The 26566-nt window shown below is 44.8% G+C and overlaps 1 protein-coding gene across 1 annotated transcript in view; it reads right to left on the reverse strand.

The window, feature by feature from the left end:
* DDX27 (DEAD-box helicase 27) overlaps window positions 1-26566 on the reverse strand; it is a 166361-nt gene that overhangs the window by 96917 nt on the left and 42878 nt on the right. The window contains exons 4-9 of the mRNA XM_086932592.1: window positions 26121-26367; window positions 24521-24570; window positions 19933-20019; window positions 18552-18657; window positions 13083-13256; window positions 2300-2450 (exon numbers count right to left, since the gene is read on the reverse strand). Of these exons, the coding sequence (XP_086788718.1) occupies window positions 2300-2450; window positions 13083-13256; window positions 18552-18657; window positions 19933-20019; window positions 24521-24570; window positions 26121-26367 (815 nt within the window). The remainder of the gene's footprint in view (window positions 1-2299; window positions 2451-13082; window positions 13257-18551; window positions 18658-19932; window positions 20020-24520; window positions 24571-26120; window positions 26368-26566) is intronic.

A 26566-nucleotide genomic window follows, 5' to 3' on the forward strand; every position in this document is an offset into this window, starting at 1 on the left:
GATATTCTGATTTGTTCTGACCATTTTAAAACTTTTGCGTCTATCGCCCTTCAGAATTACCCCCCCAAAATTGCTTTCCTAACTAATATATGTTGAAATATCTGTACTGTTCATTTACAAGCGATTTAAATAGTAGAAAAAGAAATGGACATCCTACAGCCTTCATTTCACTCTCCCTGTAGCCCAGCACCAGTGGCGGCTGGTGCATAGGGGCGAAAGGGGCGTTGGCCCATTACACTCGGTACGAGGGAGCAGCCTCATATGAATTGCTCACTGCTCATTGTCGGACCCGAGTCTTGATTCCGAACACAAATCAAAAATTATTCTGTTTTCTTGTGGGGTTTTTTCCTAGGAAGGGAGTCGGGACGAGGTCACAGACGGTCAGAGACACCTCCTCCGCATGTGCTGGCCGGGGCGAGGAATATTGCTCGCCCTCGAAGCACATGCGAGAGGAGTGATGTCATCCTGAAGGGAGTGGCCAGAGGAAGCGCAGAATGACTGACTTCGAATGGGGTGCCTAAGCTGCGCCCCAGGCAATTTCAGCAGCGTCACTGAAATCAATGGCAAGGGGCAACAACCGGAGCACTCCCTTGCCTTTGCCCTAGTCCCAGACTTCCTGATTGGACAGTGGGAGGTGAGGGAATGGGCTGCGCATTGCAGAAGAGCCCACCAACCTCTGCACAGCGCCCAAGGCAGTGGGAAGGAGAGAGGCGGGCTGCGAGCGGGAGAGTTTGAAAGAAGAGTGGAGCTCGGACCAGAATAGGAGAACCAGGCTGGTGGGACCGGCCAGAGGAGAGTTACTAACTAAGGATGGCGCTCACTGAGCTGAGGCAGCAGGGGACACGTACCGTTGCCGGCAGGGAGGTCGCAGCTCGGGAGAGGAGGAGGCTTGTCTTTGCAGCACACAGCAAAGGCTGCAGTGTTACAGTCCACACTGGTAAGTGACGTGTCCGTGACGGGGTCCTAAATTATATTCTGCAATCTGCATGTCATTGGCGGGCTGTGAGCATCCAAGGATCAGGGACGTGTTCTACCCAAACCCTGACGTCACTGTTGTGCTATGCTCTAACATTACCCTGAATAATCCCCTTGCACAGCAGCAGCGAGCTGGAGTACACAGAGCCTGTATGTTTAGATACAGTTCCTATGCAAGAGAGCAGGGCTCCCCGTCCCCCCCCTCAGCAATGTGCTGTGAACGTGAGGGCTGGCAGCTCTTTCTGAGTGAGGCCGGCCCGTCAGAGATCCAGGCTGAAGGCAGGCCTGTCAGGAAAATATTTAGCAGTGGGCTTGCTCCTGAAACGAGAAACATTTTTTTATACCACAAGTTACGCACTACAAGTAAGCTGAAAGCCAGTGGAGTTGTAGAGTACAACTTCAAATATATATTTGCGTACTATTTCTCTCCATACTACACTATCACTTTACCCCACATTGTTTTCACCTGAAATCAAATGTTTGGTTGGTTTGTTGGTTTTTACATCAAAACCATTTATTGTGATAAAGTGAAATAATGTAAGGTAGATTGGAAGTGCGCTGGTGCAGGACTGTATTATGCATACCATAGCGCAGAACAGAATATTGTGCTGGCACTGCTACAGTCATGGGTGAATTCTTCTAGTAAAGGCGTGAACACAAACTTAGAATATTAGAATGTTGATTACGTGTGTTGTTGTAGTTACAGGTTGCCACTGCCCATCACATTTGTCATACGTTTCACTTTACAAAATCCTATAACTGCAGAGAATGAAAAGTAAACACCAGTCTCTAGGATAAAATATGCAGCGATTTGTAAGAAGACATAAGCTGATATTTGACCTTTGTCTTTGAACGCACTGAAAATGTGACAAGAAACAATTGCATTTAGTGGCTAGTCAAAAGGCATCTGCTAGTTTTTGGATTGGTAGGGAAGGGATGAACAGATTAATGAGGTATTTTGGTGGTAGGCAGTAAAGTACTTTATGAAGTAGACAAAGAGTTTTGAAATGAGCTACTGGATGGCATTCAGGGCAGGTGTAGATGGAGACCACAGTGCATAAAAGAGTTTTATTTAATTGAAAAGTGGTGCAGGTCAATCTGCATTATGGTGGTAAGTCGTTCTCCAGGCACGTATTTGAAACTCGCTATCATTTTACCATTCCTCTAAGTCCAGTGGCAGCATATTCCAACAATCTCTGAAATATCATCTCCAAAGGAGTACTCAATCTGTTTAAGTACCCTTACATTTCCACGTTATCATTCTCCATCTACTCCTAGAGCCCAAAAGCCCGACGCTTTAGGCAATCCATAAATTCTTCCTTACCTGTCCGCTTCATCGAGGATCAGCACCTCAATGCTGCCCAGGTTGAATGATGGGCAATTATGCAAGTGGTCAATGAGGCGACCAGGCGTGGCAATAAGAACGTCCGGGCCACCACGCAGAGCAGCCTCTTGTGACTTTACATCTAACCCTCCTGTGGAAAGAATAAACACAAACCATCAGCAATGCAAATCACTCCTACAGCAAACCCGAGACGAGGGAAGCACATTACAGTGTGAAAGAATGTAGGACAACAGAGGTAGATTGATCACGACAAAGTGCAGATAGGTTTGTGGGCTGTGGAAACCACAGTCCCTTGTCTGGTAAGATGTGAACCCATTTGCACATCCCAGCCTGCAAGTACATTTCAGTCCAACCTCTAAATGTGTGTTCCTGGTGAGATAGTTAAGTTTCACAGACCTATTCCCTTTACTCTTTGTTGTTCTCATCTCCCTGATAATGGGAACAGACCAGAGCTTCACTTGGTAACCAACACACAAAACACCCCGACTAGTCGGGACTTGTCTAAATGGGGGCTCACATATGGAAGCCCATGAAATCTGGGTAGTAAGTGGCATAACAGTTTTTTGTCAAACGTGAGTAGCTAAGGTAACCAATGGCACAGATCCTAGTTGGAAGCTGGCTCTTTAGGCGATATTCCAATAATTGGTTATATTGTGTAAAGAGTTCAGAAATTCCCTCAGAAGTGTACAGGGTTCAATGTAAACCAAAAGTGCTCTATTTGTGGTAGTGTGGCCGAGCAGCCTTAGGCCTAACACAGAGGAGTGTAAGACATTTGTTATACACACAGTGACTAATAAACGACAAACTACTCAAAAAGGAGATTCACACCAATTTTACAACAAGCATTTGCAATGCAATAGGTCTCACAGCATTAAAGTTTGAGTTATTGGCATTGTATATGACAATGTGTTGCATTAAATTTCTAGCAAAGTCTGTATTGGTGTATAAAGATGATTTGCAAGATGATAGCGATGGAGTGGGGGATGGATGGAGTGGAGGGGAGGGATGCATGGAGTGGGGGGATGGATGGATGGATGGGGGGGATGGATGGAGTGGGGGGGATGGAATTGATGTGTGCATTAAAAAGAGGAATCTAAGGATAGAAATAAACGGCACCCTCCACTAGTGTATATAAATACTAGCCCCATTTATGCACTGCTCATTTCATTGTAGTGGTTGGTGCCCTACCTTCTGTACTCAAGCGAAAGGGGCCTCCTTATCCCATCTTAGGTAGTGAGATCCAGCAAACTGACTGATGCAACAGTTGACAAACTAGGAGATAGCAACTTACTGTATTTCTAGGCCTTATCTGTACATACTTCAAACAGAAACTGCACACAGAACAAGGCTGTAAGCAAGACCTGGGATCGCTTGGCACTGGAGCAAAGCTTGGCACTGCACTGGTGGAGACTTACTGAGGCTTAGTAACGCACAGCCCGCAGAGGGGGGGAGGGGGCGATAGGGCTTGTCATAGCACACATTGAAAGGAGCCAAGTGCGGCTGGCCACGTCGTCTGCAGAGCAACACAGAGGGGTCATCAAAGTAGTGTTCGCCAACCAGTAGGATGTCATTTTGTTTCGAAAAGGTCACCGCGGGTACAGAGAAGTGCTAGGAGTAGCAATTCTACTCTTCGCACAGCTTGTCACGAAAAGTGGCTAGAGGCCTGCCACACCCCTCCTTCGAGGGGAGGCTCGGTTTTTACAAAGGAACAGCTCAAGTAAAGGATGGACTGGAGATGAGACTTGGTGCAGCCCTCCTAAGATGGAGGCTGGCCTGGGCTTTGGCAGCGCACACGTTCACAGAATTATTTACACGAGCAGAGTAATAACGCCTAACTACAAGGCGCAGGCATGCTTCTCAACACCTCACTCTCATTTTCTTTGCTCCAGTTACAAGTTGCCCTGAGTCCAATATCTGGGGAAGAGGATACTTGGCTTTAAATCAGGAACTGATGCCGCTAAGCCGTCCTGTAGGAGTTACGTAACTAAGAGTAAGGCTTGACTTCTGGAAAACATCAGTGTCACTATTTATACGCCAATAAATAATGTACCAAGTATGCATAAAGAAAAACCATCTGTGCAGTAAGCAGCTGGGAACCAAGGCGGCTGAGCACTAGGAAAAATACCGACTAGGACTGGTGACACAAGTAGGGACTCAAAAACAAAACCAGCGGGCAGCCTGGAAAGACAGAACCTTGGGAAAACTACACTAACTTTGTTTCGGCCCAGTTAAAAGTGACACTAAATTGTTACTTGCGCTACAAGATAATTTTTCCCCTGTTCATTTCGAATAGACCAGAGTAAAGGTAGAGCTTACAAAACTTAAGTGAACAAATAACTTCTGGGCTTTGCTTACATAGATTATTGATGAAGCATGTTATATTATGGTACCAGTAAGTGTGTAGTGACTGGTACCATGTGTGTGGCATTGTAGCCCTTACAAAGTCTGGGCATCTTTCCTGCTCGGCTCTGAATACTGTATCAAAGGGATTTAAGTTTTCAAGGGAAAATGCATTAATGCTTTGAGCCAAGTGAAAAACGAAACAAAAAACATCCTCAACAAAAACAAGCTCGATACAGCAATTCACGAGATTCTGGAACGTGCTGACAGAGGCAGCTATAATGCGAAGTAGAACAAATATATATTTTTCTCTGTAGGAGTTATTCTGCATGCCTAATTGCCCAATCATAATCCAAAAATAACTAGTTTACAAAAGTGTTTATGAACTATTCTTTAAGGCATAACCGTGTATACAGTGTAGTGGGTTTTCATTCATGAAATATAGATTCCCTCAAAAGAAACGTCAGAATGACCATTCAGCAAGGAGCTAGAGTTCTTTACGAGCATATCTTCCTGTTTTTTTGTAAAAATGGGTGACTTCCGACTGTGACCTGTTGAACCCAAGATAAACGGCAAGCGCCTCACCTAACACCCGAGGCAATATTTCACAAACCAATCATTAAAGTTTTGACGTTCAGATCCTTAAACTAAATCTGAAATGAAAACGGATGCTACTGTCTGTACCGCTTTCACCAAGATTTAAACAAAGTCTTAGTTTGAAAAATACCGGACGCAACAATTAACTCACGAAGAGAAGTCGCGACAGGGTTAAAAATCTGTTACAATTCATAAAATAATTAGTTTCAGTGACTGCACGAACAGAGATAACTCGCAATCAGCAGTTACACCATGTGAAACAAACTAGAAGTTACTGTGGAAGAACAGCAGTTTGTAGGATACGCCTTGTTTTGGCGTATGAAGGGGCTGTATCTCACCCGAAAGAATAAAAAAAAACATTCAAAGCGGGAGAAAACCACTGGCAAACTCTAGCCGTCAACATCTGCCCAGGAAAAATGAATGTTTTATCTGTGGAAAAATCCGCCCCCCTGCACTCGTTTGAAAATGGTGCGGCCCATCCCAGCCATGCTCAGAAAGATACATAAGGAACGTTCCATTGGAGAGAGAGAAGAGGGGAGGAATTCAAAATGAGGCGACTGAGCAATTAAACCAAATACCCTAACAAACTATTATATGTGTGTGATGTGCCCTTTCCCGGGAAGGGGTTACACCCCACCAATCCCAATGGTCCAGGGGACACAGCAGTACTTTCACTCGCTGCGCACCACAATAAAGAAACAACGCATCCCAGCCTTTGCCCGGTACCTTGAGGAAATGTGCGGCCCAGTGAATCGGGGTCCAGCCGTAGAAGGAATCCTCCGCAGCCAGGTCGGCGGCGCCATTCGGGGCGCGCGGCGGCTGCAATAGGGAGCACAACTCGCAGAGGTCGCCGTCCCTGCAGGCTCGGTGGAGCGGGAATCGGCTGCTTAAATTGCTTTTTTGCGTTCTCTGCATTGCCTCCTCTGGGACGAAGTGTGGTGCTACCGTGTATACAGTATTCTATCAATTCAGTTTTTCACTTTGGGTGCAGGAAGGGAAAATGAGAAAAATAAGCAAATAAAATGTAACTCACAGGCTTTATTCTCGAAAATCAATAAATAGAGGCCGCAAATGATGAGCTGGTATATTTCAAGATAAGCAACATCTGGAGGAAGCAGAAAAGCACATGAGTAAAGTTAGGACACCCCCAGTGCGCGCCCACTGACAAAAACGAAACCTATCGTGGGGCGGGACTTCCCTCTTCAAAAATGAAACCTATCGTGGGGCGGGACTTCCGTCTTGTGAAGCCCGTGCCCACGGAGTGCCTGGCCAGAGGAGCGGTGGTGACTCGGGGCTCCCATGCCCGAGGGAGAGCCACGCGGAGGCTGCAGATGTCCGGAGTGGCGGTAAGTGGGCCTTAGTTGTAGAGGGGGGCGCGGCTGTGGGGGGTCTTGGTGCGCTTGTGTGTGTGCGCGTGTATGTGTGCGACGGCGGGGGGGTGTCTCTGTATGTGTGCGTGCGTGTATGTGCGCTCGTGTGTGTGTCTCTGTCTGTGCGCATGCGTAAGCAGGGGGAGGTGTGGCTGTGTATGTTTGCGCTTCCCAGGAGACAGGAGATGGCCACAGCGAGCGCGCGCGTGGCCCGCTCCGATCCCATGCGCGTGGCCAGCTCTGGTCTCCTGGAAAGCTGAGTCGCTCACAATAGGTCTCTGGCGCGGTTAAGGCCCGAGACCTAAAAATAAGCTTCTTTCAATATTTATTTTAAGACCAAGATGTGCGTTAAAAGAGAAGTGTGTTTTTCAATAAAAATATTTTTCACTTTAAAAAGTGGACACTTCGTGCAATATTTCAGTTCAGCAATGTTAACCTATGGGAGGAAAACAAGAATTAAGTTTTGCAGGTAAGTACATAACTTACAGATCCAGTCTTCGAGGTTTCAGTCCAACACCAGGCAAGTTTCAAATTAGTACCAGGAGTGCACCAACAGCAGCACAGGGGCGACCAGGTGCAGAGGTCAAATTCAGGATTGGGCGGGCAATGTTAATCAATGGAGACTGGAGGTGATCGAAGTTGCGATGCTCATGGGTAATTAAAGCGATGTCAGGGGTCGAACTCCTGGAGTTAAGGTAAGCACAGTGGGAGGGAGAAGGGCACAAGGCAGCACCAAACTTACACCGCCAGAAGCACAGGGGCAGCCAGGTGCTGAGTGTTAACATAGCATCAGGTGCCAAATTCAAATCAATAGGGAGATCGGTTTTGAAAAACGGTGTAGACTCGGGCCAGGAGGCTAACGAGAAAAAACCACAACTGCCCAGGTAAGTCTGATGCTAGGCTACGAGATGTAGGGACACCATTGGTCAAGCTCCACAAAGCCCATGTGCGCTGGGGTGTCCTTTTGAGTTGGGAACAGCTTACCGGGCAGGTCAGGGTAAGGGGGAGTCTTCGAACTGAGGCTGCAGGGGTCGAGGTAGAGTCCGGCAGGTGATAGCAAACGGTGGGCTCTGGCTCAGAATCGATGGGGAACCTAAGCAGGACAGGTGGGCCACATGGCCTCAGGCCATGGGAGTCGGGTGCAGAGGTGGGTCAAGAAGCAGTTTTGCAGTTCTTCATGGCAGAGCTCTTTGGTTTTAAAGATGGTTTCTTCTTGGACAGGGCCACTGTCCACAAAAGTTACACAAGTTTATTTATCTTTATGGAAGGCAGGCAGTCCTCACAGGGTTTGGAAGTTGCTGGGCCTGCATGACAAGTCAACTTTTGTAGCATGGGCGAAAGGCAGCAGACAGGTCGGCAAGGATGGTGCCAAGTCAGTCACTGGTCCTTCTTTCTTGCTGGTGCGGCTCTTCAGCATCCAGGCTTCGTAGGTCATCAGGAATCTAATTTCATGGTCTGGGGTGATACCTACATGCTAGATTCAGGAAAGTTACAGGGGAGTGAAAGGTAGGGACGAATAGGTTCCTTACCTGGGGTGTCTACACCCTCATTATGCCACCCTTCTGTGGGAGGTCGGCATAGTTCTAGCCCTGATTGGATAAGATTCACCATCTTCAAGATGGTGGGCACTAAAAAGTGTGCTTCACTTCACCTGAGGGTTGGAGTTGGCTAAGGGGACACACCTATCCTCACCTAGAGCCCTTTGGTACCTGGACAGACGGGAGGATTAGCTAATCGGGTAGGTGTGGCCACCCCCAGGCTAATACCGCCTCAAGGTTAATACCACCTCTAAGGTGGCCTAACAGGAAGTGAAATTTACTTTTTATAGTCGGTCATCTTTGTGATGGCAAACCTAGGAACTATGGGACAGGGTTATGCCCACTTCCCACAGGAAGTGGTCATATAGGGGGTGTAGTGACCCCCAAGGGTCAGTAGCACATTGGCTACTACCCTACACTCCCCTAAACGTCCCTAAATTCAGTATTTAGGGGAACCCCTGGCACTAAAAAAGCAGATTATACCAACCTGAGAGAAGAAGATGAACATGAAGAGTTGCACAGAGCAAGAACAGAAGACTCAGTAACTGACTTGGCGCCAACCCTTCCGGCCTGCCTGCTGACTTCGACCATTGCACTGAAAGACGACTTGTCCTGCAGCTGCTATTTTTCCAAAGCCTGGGAGACCAGCCAGCTCTATACCCAGGAATCGAGAACTCCCATGAAGCAGCGTGCCTGCTTCCTTGCATCTTTCAGGCACCCTAAGAGACCTGAGAATGCTCCAAGATAGCCAAGGACACCACTGCACCAGTCCCTCCAAGTTCGAGTTGAAGTGGGCCAACGGTGCCAGCATGGTCCTCAAGCCCTCCAGAGACCTATTCCACTGTGGTTGCACCCCTCGTGAATTCTTCAACATCGCCTGCGGCCTCTGTTCGCAGGCCCCCTTTACCACAACTGCTCCCAGTAAGGAAAACCCTACGCCTTAAGACACCACTGCACCTGTCGCCCCTGGCCTGTGGAGAAAAGGACCAAAGGTGTTCCTACTGACCCGAGCACAGTGAGGCCGAAGCCCCCCCGGGTTGGTTCATCCTGACTGGCCTCCCTGTACAAGTCTGCAGAATCTTTATGCAAAGACCAATCCCCTTATACTTATATGGGTCACCCGATGCTGTTTTGCACACCTGCACCTGGCCGCCCTAGTGCCGCTGGTGGTATTTTGCTGGTGCTGCCTTGGACCTTGCCCACCCCTCACCTTAAGTCCAGGAGATTGGTCCTATAAGTCGCAGTACTGTACCTGAATGCTGCACTTGCTCTTCCTCCCATAGGTTAACATTGCAGCTCCTGAAAAATCTACTAAGTGTCCACTTTTTAAATCCTAAAGTATTTCTATTGAAAGAAGTACTTATATGATCGTATTGATTCTGGTGCCTAAATATGTATAAAGATGTGTTTTTTTTATAAATTGGCGTGAATCTCTTTATAGAGTCGTGTGCATCATTTATTGACTATTGTGTGTGCGAACTTATGTGGACTGTGTCCCTAATGGGACACCGAAGACCCAAGGGGTTTACAATTTTTTTTTTTTTAAATCAACAAAACACCAGGTCCAGGAAAACCTTTGCTGGTAGAGGACTTCGTTTTTTGGGCGATGAGGATTTGGAAGAGGTTTGACTTTAGGGGAAAAACCTTTTATTCTTCTATTTGTTTTTAGTGGCTGGAGGGGGAATTTTGTTCCACCCATTAATACCAATGTGAGACTCATGGATCTGAGTTGGGCACAAAGTGTCAACACCTGTATCACATTTGCTAACATTTAAAGTGCTTAGCAACTGTTCGGCTCCTGTTGAGAAGCAGACCTAGAGCACCTTCCAAGACCCCAGAGACAAACTGAAACATGCCCAATAGGATACCGCTGACAATAGGGTGAATGATAATATAAATCTAGCACCAAGCTCTAAAGAGCTGCAATAACGCTTGATGTTATATATAAACCCCTGAAGATGCTTTTAGTTTTTTTGCATAATTCACTTTTTAACTAAACTATTTACTTACCCACTAAATAAAGGATACTTTATTTTTTGATTAAGTAAATCACTGACAGGACACTAATATTATTTTGTGTTATTTACAATATCGTATTGAATCTAGGTTTTCAAACGCCCTCCATCGCCTGAAGTAAGCCTTGACTGCCCATCATAACCTTGTGGGAGTCATGTACCTCAACAAGCCAACTAGGCCATCTAACTGATGAACGGTAATTATTGTGGCCCTGGGACCCCAGAGTTAAACATGAGAATTTGCAAAGGAGAATGCCCAGTAACAAACTACGATCTAAGATCTCAATAAAAGGCACCCCAGTTATCAAAATTAATTTCTATTCCTTGAGATAAGTTTGTTCTTCATAGCCATGCAATTTCTGTCACCCGCACTTCTCTTCCCTTTTTCAAAAAAGAAGTTCAAACATGAATGGCAAAATAACATAGTTTGCAAATGTTTTCCATATGATTATGGCTCTGCCATATTTGCCACATAATACATCATCTGCTGCATAAGCTGATGATTTTAACTCAAAAGATTGTGCTCAAAAAGATCAGAAGTCACTAAAAAATTGTGGCTTCTGCTCCTGTGAAGAAGAGGGCCCTTTGCAAAGGTTGACTGGTCGCCTTTTTCACTGTTGCATTTGTATGTTCCACTAGTACCAATGAGACAATATCTTTGCAGCAACTGTTAATTTAGGTACTATATAATAAAGTATCCGAAGGTTTGCCCTTCACGCTTACTTCTTTGATCTAAAAGGTCATCTCCGATTTCCATCTAAACCAGGCATCTAATTTACCAGATTTATTTGAAAACTGTACAACTACAGCAGAATGATCCTTGAACGCTTCAAATACTAAGCAGGCTCCAAAGTATTAAATGCATAAAACTTAAGACAAAGGATGTTTTACACTATGGCTTCCTATACTCTAAGGAGCACAGGAGTGCTTGCATTAAACTACAAACAGATGTACTTATTGCGTTGGGTAATTAAATGCTAACCACCATTTCAAAGAGGATCTAGAATGTGCTGCGCTGGAAGAAAAAAGGTATTATAGGTCTATCATCAAACACTCCCATTTAAACGGAGGTCACTCCACCATTTCTTCAATGACTACAACACACAGCCTGATGTCTACATTTATTCCTAGGAAGGGCAGTCTTCCTGAAGAACGATTGGCGTTAAATCATGGAGTTTTTTTACTAATTCCCCTATCACTTTCTTGCTGCACTGTCTCATCTCTACTCAGGATACTGATGAAGATGGAGAAGATTATTTTCCGTTATTTGAGTTCTCCATCAGGTGTATCTTCAACCATCCAGACTAACTTGTGAGTTTCAAGAAGTAATGTACTGCTGTTAATATGTAGACAATTCATCAACAAAAGTCACCAAAATGCCATGACGATATACCGAAGGGACAAACTGACAGTCATAAGATGGTGGAGCTCTGTTGAGATGGTGGACAGGTGGATGCATATGGAAGGCTAATACAAGATACTATGCATCTGCTTTCTGACTTGAGAATCACTGCGCAGAGTAGGTAACTTGAATGTATGTATTTACTCATCAGTGGGAGAATGAAGAGGAAAGTCTAAAAACATCAAAATTGACTTAATTGATGGATCATAACATTTCAAAATATATGTTTATTATAAAGGGCTTCACATCGACGGTACCAGCATATAAAAGAAAATGGCTAAAAGAAAATTAGGTTCAATCAAATTTGAGGATGCTTCCGATGCTCTGATCATCCTTTACAGAACATATCTTGGTTGACATTATCGCAGGAGTCTGGTGCTGGAGCCACCCTGAGATATCATGTTTTATGGAGAATGACAAGGGATCCCCAAGCTAATCTGAATACATTATGCCTCTGAATATAGTTCGCATTAGTCGATCCATGAAAGAGTTTTAATTCTTACATGCAAAGATTGCTCATTGGGTAATCCACACTACTCTGTGTGCTATTCCTCATATCCAAGCAAAATTAAGTTCCTGCATATCTGCAAAATACCTGGCTTTTGTCCATAGCACTGTAGCTCTTTCCAGAGGAGTCAAGTCCATGCCCTCTTTCTATATATCTATGACAATGACACCCAGTTGACTCCTGCTGCTAGAGGGATTCAGGGGTCCTGACATGGAAATTCCAGCTGTGCATGGAATACATTTGGCACTGGAGTGTGCTTCACTGGCCCTAGTTGTACTCTAATAAAATCCAACACAACAATCATTGGCAAATGGGCAGTTCTTTAAGATCCACAATTTAGTTTAATGAGATGGAGGTTTGCCATGACACAGTGGGGAGTGATAACAAAAAATCTCAATTTCAAATTTGCCCAGTCTTTCTCTGAGAACTCAGGTTGAGACTATTTTGTGATTTGTTTCCATCATCTTCAGTTAGTGCGTAACCTTCCACACGATGATGGATGCAAGACCTCAGCCAGAGTTAAAATTGGATCCTGTTGGGATTGTGGCAATTCTTTCTACCACAGACTCCCTTTGTCATTAATGGACAAATATCAGTATTCCAGAACTTGACTCTCCATTTGCGCTACTGGAGAAAACGGTTTTGATAATGCCTCTATCTTACTGGTGCAGTTCCACAGCGTTCAAATGAAAAAGAGGGTTCAATTGACAGCGTAGTACATCTTTCTCAACTGGGTGTTTGCTTGTTCCATTACAGTGAAACTAACTTTCCCGTCTCTCTGACTTGCCTTTGATCTATAGCGTTTTTTAAGAGCTTCCAAATCTTGCTACTAATGAGATAATTCTTTGCTTCATTGTACAAGGAAGGGTCTGCCCGTTTTTGGTGGTTCTGCAGGAAATGGCTCAGACCAATACATTTATCCACAAACATAAAAGCCATGCCTCACTTGCATTAGAAATACACAATTCTAACCCCCTCTTATGGATACTCACCAACAGTCAAGCATGTAGTGATGCCAGTAAACTCAGCCAGGTGTTTTGTGACAGAATGCACCTGAATGCCGAGCTCTCGAGTTGGCACTAGAACTAGGACACGGGTCACAGGAGCCTGGCGTGGTTTGTAGATAAGGCGCTCAAGGACAGGCAAAATAAAAGCAGCGGTTTTACCTACGGACAAGAGAAAAGTTAATGGTTATTTCAACCATTGCCGTCAGATGCAAGTGTTCAGATTGCCTTAAAACATCAAGAGCAGAGCAGCAGTTTCTCAGACCCAGCATCAGGATCACGACTGTAGAGTAGTGTAGCTACATTTATTTAGTGCTTCATATGCCTGAAGAGTTATGAAAGCCCATTTATGAATGGCTAGCAAGCTACTCCGTGGGAGAACTTGAATGCAAGAGTGGGGGTCTGTCACATGACCAATATAGATATTCAGTTGTGAGTGAGACCCACAGTTGTGCTGTACTGCATTTCTGTCACCGCACCTTGGTATGTACCGAGATTTAAAAAGTGATATAAGAAGCTTCAGCATTAGGTGTGAATGTATGAACAGACAGAACATGCCATGGAACAGTTCAGCCTACGTGGGAAGTGTTTTGTGTTGTGCATATATGATGAATTTGTCAGAGTGTGAGTCTCCCTCCTCTCACCCCACCCCCCCAAAGAGAAGGATAAAAGTGTGAGAATAGACATGGCTGTGTGTGCAGGTACCTACCATATATAGTGTAGCCTATAATATACGACTTAACAAACGCTGAATATAGAAGAGAAGAAAACTAATCAGAAATGTGATGATCCATCCCCAATAGTATGATCAGTTCAGTCCACCTAAGAGGAGTAACCCACAGAATTGGACATTATGCAAAAAGCCATGCTATACAGGTTGATGGGCCCTTCAAGAAGAGGCAAGGATCAAATATAGGAATGGGCATTATACAAGAAGCCATAGTATATGTTCTGAGCTGTTCAGCTTGAAGCAGCAATGAAGCAACCTTTATACAACCAGCCTGGGTATGTGCTCTGAGAAGTCCACCAGAGAGCGGCAGGGAACAATGCCATATAAACCCAGCCTTGGAATATGCCCAGAGGCGATGACCCAGTAGTGGCAGGGAGCAACCCTCACAAATCAGTGACATACAACCAGCAAAGGTATATACTTTATAGGCAAGACATTTCCATGTATTTCAGTTGCCTAAAGGTGGGCTTTCTCTTCCATCTATTGTTAGGCCTTTTTATACACATACGTTTCTTATTTCTGCTGTCTCATATCTCACATTCTCATTCAAACGTGTAAGCTATACGTACCCTTGAAAGGTAAAGCTGGTGCGCCACCGAAAGCAAGGAACATGAAGAAAGTTGTTTGGGGAAATGGTCTAGACTGGCAGTGCTTGCAAGCTTAATGAAACCACGACCCAATTTTTATAACGATAAACGTTCACAATCCACCCAGCTTTAATGGGCATGAGGCAGGGCAATTTTTTTATGTAACAACAGCAACTGTTTGTAAACGTCACACTCTTGACTACGCCATTCGATTTCACAATATGGGCAATATATTAAGCTGCCCACAGAAGTGGTAGAAGGCGGACTACACTGCAGGCTGGAGTACTTTCCAGAGAGGTGTGCTGGTCTGTGGCATCTGTTCACTAAAACCGTAAAGCATCTAAAGTATTGGCTGTGATAGCAGTGCCTTTAGCAAATTTAAGAAACTTTTTCTGCAGCAGAGTATGGGGGTAAGGCCTCAAATCAATTTTTGTGTTAAAACCAGGTCCAGCTTTGCTTAATTTAAAGTTAAATGAATTATGGGTTCAGCATGGTCTAATTTTAATATAGACAAAGCAGCCAAGAACTAATGGAAGTCCTCTCAGGAGTGAGTTTTGAAATCTGTGCGATTTTCATTTGAGTGATGCCGCCTTATAAATTGTGAGGAATGACCACTATACTAGTACAGAAGAAGTTTCAGCTGGTCAGATCTTGAAAAGGCAACAACAAGCCACAGAAAAAGTCGTACACAGATGAAGGGGCTTCAAGAACCTTGGTGCATTGTACATTGGTCAACTGTCCTTGAATGCATTTGATCAGACTTCTAAATGTGCCAATTTGCTTGGATGGTTCGTTATGACGTAAACTGAGTTGTAATTAATGAGCCTCCTTTAAGTTGAGTTACCAAACTATGGTAAATCTGGAAATCATTGATCCATGCTAACAGGAGCACCATATGTAGAGGGTAAAGTACCATCTTCCAGCTTCAACAACACATGCTGACTAAAATGACACTGCAGTACATTTGAAGTAGCAATTGTGTATTCGTGGGTGATAAGGCACTATATCTGTAGATAAGAAGCTGTGTTATGGATGCTCTAGCCTTGGTTGAGACTACTCTGAATTGGTGGTAAGGATATTTAATTGATCTCATTTTATTTAATGGGGTATTTATAAAGCAAACCTTCCTGCATGAGTAGCATAGCACTCAATATAAAGGAACAGGTTGCAGGTAACTAGCTACTAACGCAGGAATAGTCAGAGGTTGTAGAAGTTATTATAAGCAACTATCATAAGAAAGTAACATGCAACAGTAGAAATAATAGGACAAATAATACCCTGGTTTCAGGTGGTGACTGAATAGATCAGTTTTTAGAATATGGTGGAAGGGCAGGAAGTTTAAATTGAGTCAGAGTTCTTCCACATGGCTGATTCAAGCTCTGAGGGCTCGACAAGAGAACGCTTGGTTGCAGGATCGAATAAGCTGCAGACATGAATAAGTAATTGTGAGACGGTGCCGATGGAGACAAGGAACGTACATGCTATTCCGGACCACTGTCTCCGAAACTGTCCTCAGTCCGATAAAACACCAGTGAAATACAATGCCCCTAGAATGCCGTCCGAAAGGATAACCCCGCCCCCCTGTCATGTATCCCTACAGGAACCAACTATTCGGGATGAGTCAGCGGAAGGGGAGAGATTGACTCCAGAAGCAGTAACCCATGGACAGTGGACAGTAAAAACGGCCCGAACAGAAGAGGAAGGCTGCGCACTTGCAGGAGACGGAGAGGAGTTGCGAGATAGCCAGAGCGGGGAGGAGACGGAGGACGGCGCGAGAAAAAAGGACGAGGTGGACGGAGGAGAGGTCAAAGAACAGTGGAGCGAGGAGTGGTGGTGCACACCAAAGGAGGCTGGAGAGCGGCCGCAACTCAGGAGAGTTGTGTTGGAGCCGGAGAGTGATCCTGGGAATGGTAGAGAGATAGCGGGGTCACAGGAGGTGGGAGGTGTGCAGATACCAGGGGAGGGTGTGTGTGTATAAAGTATGTTGTGTACACAACCCAGAAAAAGCCTCATCCCTCAGATCCCAAGCTACACTATTATAATATGGAAAATAAACTTAAAGCGAATGCATCAAAGACAAAAGTATTGATCTTTGACCACAAGCGAAAAAAAACTTTCATTGGTATGGCAGCTAGCGCTCTAAGGATCACCATGACCAACAAGTACACCTACCTGGGAGTACAATTCGCAGACACCGGCAGACCAGTACTGCAGGTTAAAGCACTGGAGGCAAAAGCAGCCAAACTAACAAACGGCTGACGGCCCATATTGAAACTCATAAGCTGCTCCATCCCACTCCATCAGGTTTCCGTGCTCTTCATTCGACAGGATCAGCACTTCTTTTGTCTACGGAAACCTTACGGAAATTTGCAGATGAGGGTCAGATGGCGGCACTGATCCTGCTGGATTTAAGTGCCGCCTTTGACACTGTAGCTCATCACACGCTGCTACAGTGTCTAAAAAAGGGAGGAGTGGCAGGTAAAGCGTGGGATCGGCTGGAGTCCTTTCTGCAAGATCACAGTTTTCAAGTGGCACAGGAACCTTTTCGGTCCAATGATATGAGCCTGAAACAGGGGGTGCCACAGGGGTACAGTCTCAGCCCAACTCTTTTTAACCTGTATGTTGCACCGGTGGCGGAGATCACAGAAAGAATTTGGGTTGGAAATAGTGTCCTATGCGGACGACACTCAGCTGGTAGTGGCTCTGACACAACCAGAGGGGAAGGGAGCTAGCAATTTCAGCACTTGTTTGCAGGAATTTGCAGTTTGGATGGCGAACAATTGCCTCAAACTAAATGGAAATAAAACGGAGGTGCTGATTGTTGGGAAGACTCCTTCGGTGTGGACCGCGGCTTGGTGGCCTCAAGCGCTGGGCCCGCTACCCTCATCTAGCGAACAAGTTAGGAATTTGGGGGTATGGCTAGATACTAAGATCTCGTTTGAGCAACAAACAAGACGGGTGGTAGGCACATGTTTCGGCATTCTGAGGGGTCTCAGGAAGACTCTGGACCTACTGCCTACGGCAGCCAGGAAAACCATGGTCCATGCCTTAATAACATCAAGGCTGGACTATGGGAATGTCCTGTACCTGGGAGCGAATGTGAAGTGCATTCAAAGACTGCAGCGGATACAGAATGTGGCGGCTCGCCTGGTTCTGATGCTGCCCAAGAGAGCCTCTTCGAAGAGGGTGTTGGGATCGCTTCACTGGCTCCCGATCAGGGAACAGGTGGTGTTCAAAGCCTTATGTGTCAGTCATCGTATTACACAGAGGAAAGGCCCCTTCTATCTCCATAACCTACTAACCCTTTACAACCCAACCCGGCAATTGAGATCTAGCGGGACAGGGCAGGTTAAGGTTCCGAAGTTCAGAAGAGCGAGGATGGGAGGGCGCTCCTTCCGCGTCCTGGCAGCCCAACACTGGAACAAACTTCCTCCTAGACTCCGAATGAAGACATCAGAATTGGTGTTCCACAAAAAGTTAAAAACGTACCTGTTTCTCAAAGAATAGGCCGGGGCTCGGTAGTGGGCTGTTATATTAGTTGTGGTGCTCTGGTTACGAGTCTTAGTGCAGCGACGCTCAGATCCCAATCTATAAACACTATGTTTCCTCAGCCAAGACTCACTTTATATCCTGTACCCCTTTCGTCCCTCACATATTCTTTGCCTTCCCCTCCCTCAAAGTTTTCTCCAAAGCACCGATTGGGTGTGGTGAAGGGTAATCTAACACTCAGACTATACAGTCAAACCTGCGACTGACGGCTCCTTTTGTTTCTCCCCTCTTCATGAGCCTCCGGGGAAGGTCACTGGATTCGGAAGCTCGAACAGACGAGACGGCAACCGACACGGAGGCCACCAGACAAGGAGAAGACCCGAGGAAGAAAGAAAATCCATTCCTGTCCCTGAACCTCAGACAGCCTATTGTTCGCAATAAACCACTTACAATTGCTCACTACATACAGCCTCTGCATCTATTTATCCGGCCCACACTCCCACAACGCTCACAGTAATTCACAGTAATTCAAAGCCTTAAAGACTGCGAGGCATGCACATTGTGGCAGTCTTCATTCACAATTTTCTACAGAAGCTTCATGGCCTCTGGGATTCTCAACACGTCCAGCCAAATAAGCCTATTATCTCTCACCTGTTCCAGTAGCTGCACACGCACAGATATCCTTTCCCAGGAGTCCCACGGGAATGCACGCCTTCTGGATTGGGGTTGGATGTTTGAAGCTCATAGCTGTGATAGCCTGCATTTAGAATACAAAATATGCTCAGAGAAAAAGTTAAAGAACCTAAACAAGCAATGATCCATACCACTTTTCAGTCAGAGCTCCTTCATTGCATTCCTGTCATGAGCTTTCAAGCGATATATTAATAATACAACGGTGTCATCAGTAACAAATCTATGCTCTGTAGGTGGGACAGAAAGTGCTATGTAAATAGCAGTATGCAGTTCTAAACAGCTAGTGCTGCAATCTGTAGTGCAACCCCTGCCATTGTGATAAAGCAATTTCCTACAGTAAGATGCTCAGTGCCCTGCACAAAGCCTCTGACCCTAGGGGGTTTTCCTTAGCAGATCCTCTACACTAGCGATAGTCTTCAATCTGTCCTGCTTTCTTCCCTAAAACTAATCTCAAAATCATTTATCCTGAATTAGATCCTACATTTCCTTGGAAGCCCACAATCTCAGTAATTAAAAACCACCAGCTCTCTCATCTGCTTTTAAGATTGGTTTTCACAAACATCTTCACTCCTCTCCTATCTGAACAGGCACACGCCATCACTCCCAGCAGGTAATTGCTCACACTCCCTCCACAACCTTAAAGATATTCCATCCTCTCTCCAAAAGACAGTATTTCTAACATTCCGCCATGCAGACTGTGCTCACTTTCCAACAGTCCACTCAGACAGCCATCCCTGAAATCTTGCATTAAATACCCCCAAAGCTCCATGCCCACAGAAAATGTAACCTCTCCCAATTGTTGCAGCACCACTATTTGACTCCATAGTTGCTTTCCTCCAGACAGTTCAACACTCCCCATAGACAACCTTCCAATACTCTTGCCAGACACAGACATCCCTTGCTTCTCTATCGGACAGCCAACCCAGCCTCCACAAGCTCCACCATCAAACTGCCTTCCCACAGTCATTTCAGACTCACCCTCAGACACAACCACATGCTCTTTTGACCATACACTGCAGCACTTTCCTACCTTCCACCAGAGACTTGATATGCACTTTATCTCATTCTGCTGCCATGCACAATACCACAAGCCAGGCTTCTACAGCCAGTGTTTCAACTCCCCACCAGCTAGCACTTCCACACCCACCGGAAAGCTCACCACACTCTCCACCAAACATCACTTCCACACCATCTTCCAGGCAGCATTCAGATGCCCTTGACCAGATCGCACTTTCACTCAGACCAGAAATCTAGCAGCCTCCAATTTATAGCGCTCTCAAAATCTTCATCAGACAGTGCTCGAAAGCACTTTGATGAATAACACCACCCAACTCGTTACCTTTAGCAGCGGTCTTGAGAGGTTCATGTCCTGGAATGACAGACTGTCATCAAACCCGGATGCATCTTCAAAAAATCCTCCAGGTCCCTAAAGAAAGCAAAGAATGTGATGTTTGCAGACTAAAGTTCATATGCCTCTGCCTCACAAAGTATTTGTAGGACTGACACCTGTAAATGAGTTATACGCCATTCAGATATATATGGAATAATCACCTCCACACAAAACCTTTACTGGATTACTCCTAAACAAAAAATAAAATATACAATTACAATCTCTCATAATTACAATCTCCCATTTATCTACTACTGCTGCAGATAGTTCGGAATGTATTTGCTGTGCAGTATGCTGCGAAGAGCGACCAAACTATATGACAAGATTGGAAAATGTTAAGGTCGTTCTGGATCTTGAACTTCTGTGTTTACTCCCATTGCTTTGCTTCAGAACAAGACCGACACCAAGCTCATGTTGCACCACACATTACATAGACTAGGGAAGGCTGGGCCCTGATTATGGGCTAGTGAGGTGCCCTATAAATAGGTATGCGGTGCACTGTATTTTAGATTTTTATAGTGACAGTCAGTCCTCCCTCAGGGACACATGTAAGAACACCTGTACTGCTATAATACCCTTTAGCTGCTACTAAAAGGCAATCTTTCCACAGTCTACCATGAAGGAGCACAGTCACCATCCACGATGCACGAGGATAGAGAATGCTCACTCGGCAAGTTCTACTCTCTCAGACATACAATGTGTGTGAAAACTGGGGCAGTAAAAACGTGCCAGCAATATCCAGACTGTTGTCGCTAAAATGTGGGACCGCCAGAGACACAGTAGAAGTGTGAGCGAACTACAGATTAGCAACCCTGTAGCCAAGGAAAGCAAATGCTGGATTGAGAGTGGGAGACAGGCAAGAGCCTTGTTTGTTTCAGATGGTGAGAGTGGTGTGTATTTGGTTAAATGTATCTGCCCGCACGTGCATTTATATGTGTGAATTTATGGGTTGTGTGTGTGTATGGCCATTCTTAATGTCAGGGACCACCAAATGTAACTTATGCCCCCATTATAAGGGGTTCGTTTCTGGTACAGTTATGTCTATTATGTCAAAATGTTGGCACTGGAACACTAAAGGAAAAGTCTGACACATGTTTAGCATTCTTATTGCTAATCACAACAAAATGGAAACTATGTTTGCAATATTGTCATATGCTTGGTCCTACTGTGGTCATCCATCATATAACTATGACCATTTTAAGAATCATGCCCCTGAAAGACATGAGGTGGGGGTTCTTAGCATTATGGTGGGCAGCAATGATAACTGTGGACCTGACATTAAGGCGAGAATCCTTGGCAAACGTAAAGCATCTTTTCATCGCTGGCATGTGATGGTAAAACATGGCAGGTGGGGCAGAAACTGCCTATGTGAAGCTGAATTGTAGAGACCATGCATGTAATCTGGTTTCCAAGGCAAACATTGAGTTTTTGTTGAGAAACACAAGATTTCCTGTGAGTGAATTAACCCAAAATGGAAAAAGCAGATTTGATATATTTATAGCTTTTAGTATTTCCTTTGTGTCAGTGAGCACTTGCTGTGGCAGCTGCTATTTCATTAGTCAAGGGGAGGAACTTTATTATACTAAAGCTTTTCCCGAGATTGCCAGTTATAAATCAGTCTTATCCCTCAACACTATAACAGGCCAAGGGCAAAATGGGAGAGTGCCTGGGTGACTAGGTGACCCTGACTGGTCACAAGCACTTAAGCACCTGAGAGATACAACCTGTGTTCCAAAACGGTCAATAAAAAATATTTTACCGGGAATACCATACTAGGATGCAAGTTAAGTTGTTTGGTAACTCTCCCGAGCAACATGTTTCAAAGGTTGTGGCCAATAAGGCAATTTTTTTAAAATACATTTTCTTAATTAATTTTTTAATTAAATAAGATACAAAAAGGCAAAGCCAAATACGAAGCGGTCATAAATCAAGTGCAAATAGAATACAATTTCAAGGGCTGTCTAACAAAGTAACCCAATTAGAACACCAACATCCTATCTGCCCCCTACTCCCCCAAAAAAGGAGCAGGTCTAGTGTGGCAAGAGAAAAGACAAAACAACAGCAATTCAGCCAACTACTGTGTTAAATCCATTACATACATTATTTTACAAGAACACTGGAGTATGACTGGTTAAAGAGACAACTGAAATAGCACTCTTCTCTGAATGGTTTGGGGTTATTATAGTCATAAAAGCGAGAGAGCACTCAGTCTTGAGGTGAAAACACAGGTGCTCTAATTTGGTAAAATACTGTTTTAATGGAGCAGACCCGGTCAAAAAGTACCTCGAGTCCAGGTTACATTAGGCATTAGATGTTACAATGCAAATGTTTGCCACAATATGTTGAAGCAAAGGGCAAATGAAGATGTTCTTTATCCTGAACAGAGCAATCAATAGCATCATTGCCGCCAATGTATGAGAGCAAAACTCAGTCATACTAGGAACCCAGAATGCTAACTGTGGGGTCTGCAGTAATGTGGAATCCCTAAACAGCATTGCTGCGACTGAGGACCTCCTTCCAAAACATCTGGACAACAACACAGGACCACTGCATATGGAGAAATGTCCGTATGCCCTCCAGGCATTACCAGCAGATTTCTGACACTCATGTCAGAAAGAGCTAATGTAAGCTTACTGTGGTCATATCCCATTGGTATATCGCCTTGTAGGACAATGGCCTGCAGGTAATACTTCTTTGTGCCCTAAGATGTCGGACTAAAGCGAAGTCCATACCTCATCAGAGACTGCCCAGTGTATACCTTTCTACTAGCTATCCTGGTACGACCACTTCTTCATTTAACTACTCGCTTCAAAGTTCTGTACAAGTTAAAGATAAGGCCATTGGAGCCGGATTAGCTTTTAAAAGTGGCTTGATATCTTGGCGCCTCCTTTTGCATTACGGGGATGTAGGGCACAGTGTCTGAGCTGGGGTTATTGGAGCTGCGTCAATTTCTTGGATAGCATTCTCTATTATGCACTGAAGGAAAGATTTAATCCGACCCTGAAGGAATAGGTTTGTAAAAAATATGTAGCCTAATTTTCCCACTGCTGAAAACGATCTGCTGCCAGAGCTGGGGAGAAGTAGGAGTTGCAATGGATCGGATTTGCGAGGAAGGGAAGAAGGTCAGGCCTCCTTTCTCAGCTGTTTCATCTCATACCTCTAGGATCGTTTTTAAGAGTTTCAAAGGTACTGTGCCTTTTTCAGTCAAGCTAAGTCCCACAACGTGAATCCCACCACCGTCCAACTTTAGAGCCGCAACCCTAGGAGGAACTCTGGTCTTTTACTCAGATAGATGCTGTGGGGCACTTATATTCAGAATAATCCACTCTTTTACTCCTTCTAGTCTGGCCAGGGAGAGCCTCAAGAAACCCCGAGCTTGCCCAGTTACATGCTTTTGCCTCATCTCTACTTGCCTTGTTCATTGCCCCTGTAGAGGTCTGACGGGCACAAATTGGTTTGGGTGTTTCGGAGACCTCCTGAGTCTTCTTAAACATCTCATCAACTGTGGGCTAAAAATATGTTCCCAATCGAAGGGCACGTTGAGTAGATGTTGTTCCACTTCTGACCTGAAGCCAGAAATTCAGGGTCAAGCATGACCCTGCAAGAAGATACTGGTGTTTATATCCAGAGAGGCAGTGCCCGGAGCATCCTATATTTGCACCGGAAATGACCTTGCCTGTGGCTGTCGGGTCCTGGTCTCATTTACTGAGGGCCTCAGTGAGGTGTTTGTTGAGCTCCTCTATTTCCTCGCCCTGAGACGGTAATATTTGGAGAGCAAGCCAACCGAGTTGCCATTTCATCAATGTGTAGAGGAGCTGCCAATCAAATGTTCTGACTCGATCCTGGATGAAAACAATTCGAGGTAGTCTTAGTCCTGGTGTGCTATGGACCGAGGGCAAAGCCACAACAAGTCTTGTGCCATAAAAACAACTTAGAAGAAAAACAACTTGGAAACATCCAGGCCCAAAAGATGACAGGAGTATGTAGAGCATGTGTATCTACAACTATACATGCTACAAACATTATGGTCCTCACTAGTCTCCTCTCTTTTCATGATCTAGTCTCTTTTTTATTTATTTTAGTGCACAAACCCGGTGTCGCTCTCAAACACAATGGTAAAGAAATGTACACTTTCTATTGTCAAACCGGGATATGCAAACATCAGCTTGAATTGTAGCGCGTCATACAGCCAGTGAGGTGCAGACGGAACATCTTCTGTAATCATACTTACATCCTCCTCACTACTGAACAACTTATAACTGTATACCTCCCACTGAACCATCTTCTGCCTCCCTAACTTATCTCCCAAACTCGCTTGTAGCATTCCCCCATTCCATGCATTTTACAGCACCATCCCTATATACCTGTTTCACACTATGCCAAGTTTCTTCTTACCTCTGGAAGCACATCAGGCACAATCTCACCATCTCTACCCACAATGATCTTCCACATTACTATTCTCAAACGCCTCCACCCTCAACGTTTCAAGTATTATCGATTTCAATTTTGAAGTGACGTGCAACAATTTTATACTTACCTCTGTGCCTGCCTTCTTCTTCCTCTTACGCTCCTTTACTTTCAGAGTGTCTGTAACCATAAGAACAAGGGGAAGAAACAATAAGGGTGGGCTAGTTCAAACTATTGAGGAAAGCAGAGAAACACAGATCTAAAGACAGACTCCTTCACATAGAGAAAGGACAGAGAAGAGCTCAAAGGAGAGGTTTAGAATTAAAAATTATAAATACAGGAGCAGGGAATGCAGTATGTTCCACAAGAGAAAAGTAAGTAATTTGTACAGGCAGAGGTAGGAGAGAAACACACAGAATCGAGGCATTGGAAAAGTTGAAAGAAAAAGAGATAGGAGCTTAATGAGAACAAAAGTGCAGGTGGATAGACAAAGAAATGCAGAAAGTGGATTTCATAGGCTCAGAGAAAGGTTGAAACAGAACAAGAAAAGGGGGAGAGACTTGCTCTGGGCACTGGAGAGAGCTCATGTACTTACTCCAAGTGGAGAGAGAGTGGTTGTGATGATCCGTCACTCGACAAGGTCCAAGAGCGTGTGCAATTTGAGAGGAATGTGGATGTTTCAGCATCACTCACGACAAAAAACCCGGTCAAACTGGGCCTCATTTTCTGTCATCTACTACTACACTATCCTGTTTAATTGCATTTCTAAATCTTTAGTTACTTTTGGTCTCATGGTTCCAATGTAATGGAGTCTCCAGGCAAAGTACGATGGGCTAACTGGCTGGTAAACCGTGAGGCCAAAGGTCCCACATAACAGGGTGTTTTCTGTGGAGAGGTGAACCGAGGAGTCATGTGGTAGCAGGGGACAGTGGAGTGCACATATTTGGGCCACGATCAGATGATCCAGGGAGACAATGATCAAGACAGTAGGGGAAAACCTGCTAAGAGCTTCTGGCTAATGGCCACTTTTGGTCATGCGTCATTTACAGTTGATATAGACAACATTTGATCATACTGTCCTTCCATACATTACAGAAACCTGATCTCACTTCAATTTTGACAATGTTGTAGTAGGTCTAGTCCTGTTTCACACTGCCTTCTTTACATTGCAACTAATACCGAAAGAAGCATCTTTGAAAAGATGAAAACGTATTCATGCCATTTCAGAATAGGATGTGCATTTTATCCACGTTAGGGCTGCTGAGATGCAAGATTCTATTTAAGATCTTTGTGGCGTAGTAAATTAAAACAGAAAAGTTGAGCAAAGGGATCTTAACACATGGGAGGACGTTCCACGAGTGGTTCACAATCCACATTCTGGAAACCAGAACCCCCCATATTAGTCATACTCACACCATACTTCATGGTTATTAGTGTGGGAGGTAACTAACTACCCATCCAAAGGTCGGTCATTTTGTGATTCTGATGGAACTCACAGGTCTGTCCCAGCCCTAGAGGTTACTTAAAATTGTGAAGTCAACAGAAGAATCTCATACTATCAACCTTGCCCTAACAAGTCTTGGTAGGACTATTCAAATCATAATCTCCAAATGAGCTATTGGTGGAGACGATAAACGTTTTCTATATTTCATAAAATACAGGAAACCTAGAACGGACAGCATGTATTAACCCCCAAGGCTGAAAAGAGCATTGTAGGATGAACTCTATACCTGCTTTCGTCAACACGCTCTCATCTGCAGATGAAAATTCAGATTCAGAATCATCGTCCTCTTCATCTACTGCCTCTTCATCTGCTGCCACTTCTTCCTCCTCCTCATCATCATCTTCTTCTTCTTCTTCTTCCATGCCACTTTCTGCCTCCTCTCCTCCTTCTTCCTCCTCCTCCTCACTCTTTACTTCTTGCTCTTCATCATCACCTCCGCTCTTCACAAGCTTGGCCTCTTTAGATGACTTTTCCTGGAAAAGACCGGGGATATGTAAAATTATAACACCAGGGGGGTCAGTGACAAAGCCATTTGGTCCCACACTGGAGGGCATCCATAAATGAAGGGATTCCGAATGCTTCAAAGCTCCTTTAACTTGTGCTGCAACATGAAGCGCTTCCCTACTGCCTGAATCTCTAAACTTCTCCTCAATCCACAGACCTCCTTATGAA

This window comes from Lissotriton vulgaris, chromosome 7, assembly GCF_964263255.1.
Source record: "Lissotriton vulgaris chromosome 7, aLisVul1.2, whole genome shotgun sequence".
Classification (NCBI taxonomy): domain Eukaryota; kingdom Metazoa; phylum Chordata; class Amphibia; order Caudata; family Salamandridae; genus Lissotriton; species Lissotriton vulgaris.